The sequence below is a fragment of the Elephantulus edwardii genome, unplaced genomic scaffold, assembly GCF_000299155.1.
Source record: "Elephantulus edwardii isolate Elephantulus edwardi_28Jun2011 unplaced genomic scaffold, EleEdw1.0 scaffold00028, whole genome shotgun sequence".
Taxonomy (NCBI): Eukaryota; Metazoa; Chordata; class Mammalia; order Macroscelidea; family Macroscelididae; genus Elephantulus; species Elephantulus edwardii.
The window spans coordinates 12,855,333-12,860,018 of NW_006399778.1; the positions used below are offsets into that span (position 1 = coordinate 12,855,333).

The following is a 4,686-nucleotide window of genomic DNA, read 5'->3' on the forward strand; positions in this document are numbered from 1 at the left end:
CCTGGTTAAACTCCGTGGGCTCGAATTTTAATCTGTGCCTTGTAGGTACGTGCCTCCCTTTCCTCCTCTGTAAAATGAAGATGACCCTTCCAGGAGGCTGTTTCAGAGTTCATTGAGATAGTCCTTGAGAACCTTGAGATAGTTCATTGAAAAAGGGCTTGGCACAGTTTCACTTGAGCTTCCCATTCTCCCAAGAAGGAAGCATAGCCCCATAAATATAGACAGGAAACCTGAAGTTCACAGTAAGAGAAAGAACCTGCCCACAGCTATGTAATAAGTGGTAGAACCAGGGCTCCAAGGCCACAAATCAGGCAGCAGCCAGGCCCTGAACGCTGACAGAAGTGGATGGTCGAGTTATCCCAGTCACAGACCAGAAACCAGGAGAGCTGGAGGAGGGAGCCACAGGGCTAGGTCTGGAGGGGCTGCCTGTTTGGGGTGCTCACCTCCAGTTCTGACTGAGTGCAGTCAATGGAGGGGACATCAGTCACCAAACGAGGTCACTGCTACAAGACTGAGCATCTCTGGCCACACAGGGCCAGGAGCTTTGGGGAGAGAGGGACCTCTAGCTCCTGGGTGTTGACCACCTTCCCACTCGCCTCCAGTTCTTCTGAGAGCTGGCCTTGAAGTTCAGACCATTCCAGGGTTCATTAGCCTGAAGGATGACATCAAAAGGACCAAAACTCCCAGTGGCCTGAGAGGAGCCTGTTTCTACAGCAGCCGCACTGCCCTGCATTGCCTGGTGAGCTGGGGAAATGGAAGGAGAGTCTGGGAGCTTTTCCACCTCTTGCCAAAGAAGCAGGAGCCAGCCCGGGAGAGAACAATGAAGACAGAGGTAGAGCTGACTGGCTAACCTCCCAGCTGCAGCCACATGTTCCCAGACTACGGGCCCTCCTGCCCAGGGCCATTGTGTGGTCTAACGACTCAGTCTACCTGTGTTCTCCCTTTGGGTAATATCTTCATGGGGTAGGGGCAGCATGGGAGCCAAAGGTTGAGAAGGGTCTGTTGGTGCTGTAGCTTGTGTGGTGGAAAGAGGACAGACTTGGCACTTTCATGCTGTGGGAACTTAAGACTCTTTGCCTTTCTGGGCCTCAGTTGCTAAATCAGTAAAATGGGACTGAGGGAAAAAGCTAGAAAGAACGCAGAGCGTCTGACACAGCACCTGGCTCACAGAACACTGGGGAAGGAAGGGAAGAGATGGGAAGGGTGATGGAAATGAAGAGAGGCACCGAACTGCTGACTTCCCAGAAAAAGCCCAGGAAGAGCTCCCAGGCCCTGGGCAGGCCCCTCCCCCTGGAGATGTGGCCAAAGTCCTGGAGGAATCATTGCATCACTGGACATTCAGGGGTTAATGACGGGGAGTGGACAGACCCAGGTACTTAACTAATTGGGGAAGTGTCCTGGGATCAGAGGTGCCCAGCTCCTGGACCCTTGCTCACCCCCTTCCCCAGGATGAAGCTGCTTCCTGTCCTGACCTGCCTTTGTCTCCAGGGTAAGTGACCCTTGTGACCTTCAACCTCATCAGACCCATCCTGGGATGCTTCTGGGGTCAGCCTGACGAAGGAGAGGGTACAGTGAGTACCCAGTGCAGGAGTCCATACTCTTCTGCAATCAGAGTCATCTAGGGACCCCATGACCTAAGCTGGCACTGCCAGAGGGCAGAGGGGAGGGAGGGAGAGCAGACAGCCTGGGTGAGCTGGTGGGCATGGATAAGGGCTGGGAGGAGTCATGGACTACTTGGGTCATTTGCATTTCATCTCTCACCCCAACCCCTAGGTTCTATTTTTGGTTCAAATGAGCTGTATCAGGAGAGGAGGAGATGGGGGTCTAGGTGGTTAGAAAGCACATCCAGGTTATCTGATGAGATCTGAGGGACAGAGATAAGGCTAACCCTTTGGGAGCGATCAGGAGGTACATGGAAGGTGACGTTCTGGGCAGTGTGAGGACGCGGGGTGGGATGTGCTGACATGACCAATGTCACTAAGGGGATTGAGCATGATGGGTGGTATTTGGAGGTTGTCTGGGCTAACTGGCCATCTGGAGAGAAACCCAAAAACCAGATTCAAAGGGCATCAGAGGAAACTGGCTGCAGAGGGTGGGGCCCGAGGTGAGGGTTGACACCCACTGGTCCTGAGGTTTTGTTGACCTGGCTCTCCCTCCCACTCGCAGTGGCCCTGGCCTGCGGGAACTTGCTGCAGTTCGGAGTGATGATTGAGAGGATGACAGGGAAGCCAGCCCTGCACTACAATGACTATGGCTGCTACTGTGGCATTGGCGGCTCCAACTGGCCCGTGGACCAGACAGACTGGTGAGGGGGCAGCCTAGCAGGAAGGCCTCCCTGGAGAGGGAGGAGCTGGGGAGCTCTGAGACACCCAGGAAGTGGAGGCTGAGCCTCTGACCTGAAAGCTCCTCAGAGCCTCTGGTTCCCTGGCAGCCCCCCACCCTACCTCTTGCTTGTGACCCTCACAGGTGCTGCCATGCCCATGACTGCTGCTATGAGCGCCTGCAGAAGCTGGGCTGTGAACCCAAGCTGGAAAAGTATCTGTTCTCTGTCAACGGACACAGTATCTTCTGTGGTAGGTGAACAGCCCTGGAGTGGCCATTGTCCCACAAGTACACCCCTCAGACAACTAGGGGATAACTCAGACAGAACTCTCTCCTAAGGGTCACCTTGGCCTCGCCAGGGTCAGCTCCTGGGCTTGTGGGTGGGTTTTCCCATCACTGTCGTGTGATTGTGGGGAGGCCTGTACACCTGGCCAGAAATGCACCTGGCCTTCAGCCCAGAAAGCCCCGCAGCCCCCATGCTTTCTCTCACCCAGCTCCAGCCTCTACAGAGAGAAGCAGAGCGGGCTTAGCTGGGCAAAGCAGGGCAGCCGGGTCACAGACTCCTCCCCAGGCCAAGCAGGGCTGCCAGGAATATCCCAGGACAGAGCAGCCCGGGTCCAGACAGAGAGAGCTGCAGCTTTGAGGTGGGACAGGAAACCCCATTCCAAATGCTGGCTCCCGTGGGCTGGAGCACTTTGTTCAGGCTTTGCCAGATCCCATGACCCTCAGATCCATTCACCTGCAGAGGTCCCTGTGGGGAAGTAGACTCAACACCCAGGAGGATGGCTCCCCACAGCGAGAGCTGGGTCTGAGAACCAAGTCTTCTTTTCTGTAACAAAGCCAGGAGCAGCCAACAGGGAAGGCAGGGCCACAAGATGAGGCACATCAGTAGGACAGGGAGGGCCACAGAAAACACAGCTCAGAAGTCTTAACGTCTATCCCTCCTGGGGGAGGGACAGATGGGGCTGCAGAAGGCAGAGTCAGGACCAGAGCCATGGGATACAGGCTGGCCTCAGTTCTTTGCTCCTGGAGCATCTGCCCAGCAAGTCAGCTTTGTTGGGTAGTGAGTGCCCTGTCACCAGGGTTTATGCAATTAGAGGGTGGCCCTGGTAGGGATGGCATTGAGAAGATGAAGGAAGTGAGGGGACACAAGGGTCTCCTCGGGGCTTCCTCTACTAACCACTGTTTGACTTGGACAAATCACATATGCAACTTCTTCCTTGTGTATAAAATGAAGTTAGCCATACCCACTTCCCCAGGTGAGTCTAGCCCCTGGGGAGAACTCCTAAGTGACGTTCACGGTCATGAGTGTTAAACACCATCCAGGCCTGAGTTTACGGAAATCGCAGGCATGGGTCTCACACTGACCAGAAATAGAGGCTGACCTTTGAAGGGGAATGAAGAGCCCCATTCTGAACTATGTGAGGTCCTCAGGCCCACAGCAGTGTGGATAGCCGAGAAGCTTCAGAGGGAGAAGAGGAGGAGCCACTGGGTCTGGAAAGCTGACCCATGCCAGAGCAGAAGCCTGATGCCCAGGCCAGGCCTGAGGTCTCTAAGTTAAAGGTCCAGAAATTACGTCTGCCCATTCTAAATGAGAAAAGGCAGATTGATCCAAAAGACCACAAGCTTTGGTCTGGGCACAGGCTGCTCTGGGACATACTCTCGCCATCTGGTATTTAGTTCTTGTTATTTGGTGGTTGTTTCTTTGCTTGATGGCCATACTCTCCCCATCATCCACACATTGCACAAAAAAACCCTTGGGTTGGGAGCAGTTGAGTGACAGTGGCCTGGATGGCTCTTCTGGGGCAGAACACAAAAGACTCCGAGGGGAAGGAGGGACAGTGAGGACTAACTTCCTGCCTCAGTGGGTATGAGCCCAGCAGGGCCCTGTCCGTCACCAGGCATCCACCAGAATGGGGTTGAGAAGGAGAGCCCAGGATAGCTAGTGGCTGTCACTTCCGTGTCTGAAAGCACTGAACCTCTGGTTCCCAACTCCCTGTGTCCCATGCAGCTGGCAGAACCGCCTGCCAAAGGCAGACCTGTGCGTGCGACAAGAGGGCTGCACTCTGCTTCCGCCACAACCTGGGCACCTACAACCGCAAATATGCCCATTACCCCAACAAGCTGTGCACTGGACCCAGCCCACCCTGCTAAGCCTATACAAGCCTCCTCCTGGGCCCTCTGAGGGTCCCATGGGGCTGCTGCAGACCCAAACCTGGAAAACAAAAGCACTAAAAGGAAAAAAAACAAAACACAACAACAAAACCCACCTTGTTCTTCCCTGTCTGGAAAACATCTTTCCTGGAAACCCACCCATCCCCTGAGGCCCCCCCAGACCATGGCCTGAAGCACTGCCAACCTCCC

General features: G+C 54.9%; 1 protein-coding gene across 1 annotated transcript; it reads left to right on the forward strand.

Moving 5' to 3' along the window:
- The first annotated feature begins 1,449 nt into the window (after positions 1-1,449).
- PLA2G2E (phospholipase A2, group IIE) lies at positions 1,450-4,476 on the forward strand. Its single transcript, XM_006883580.1, has 4 exons — positions 1,450-1,489; positions 2,167-2,305; positions 2,467-2,573; positions 4,334-4,476. The coding sequence occupies exons 1-4, from the start codon at positions 1,450-1,452 to the stop codon at positions 4,474-4,476; spliced, it is 429 nt and encodes a 142-aa protein (XP_006883642.1).
- Positions 4,477-4,686: the final 210 nt, after the last annotated feature.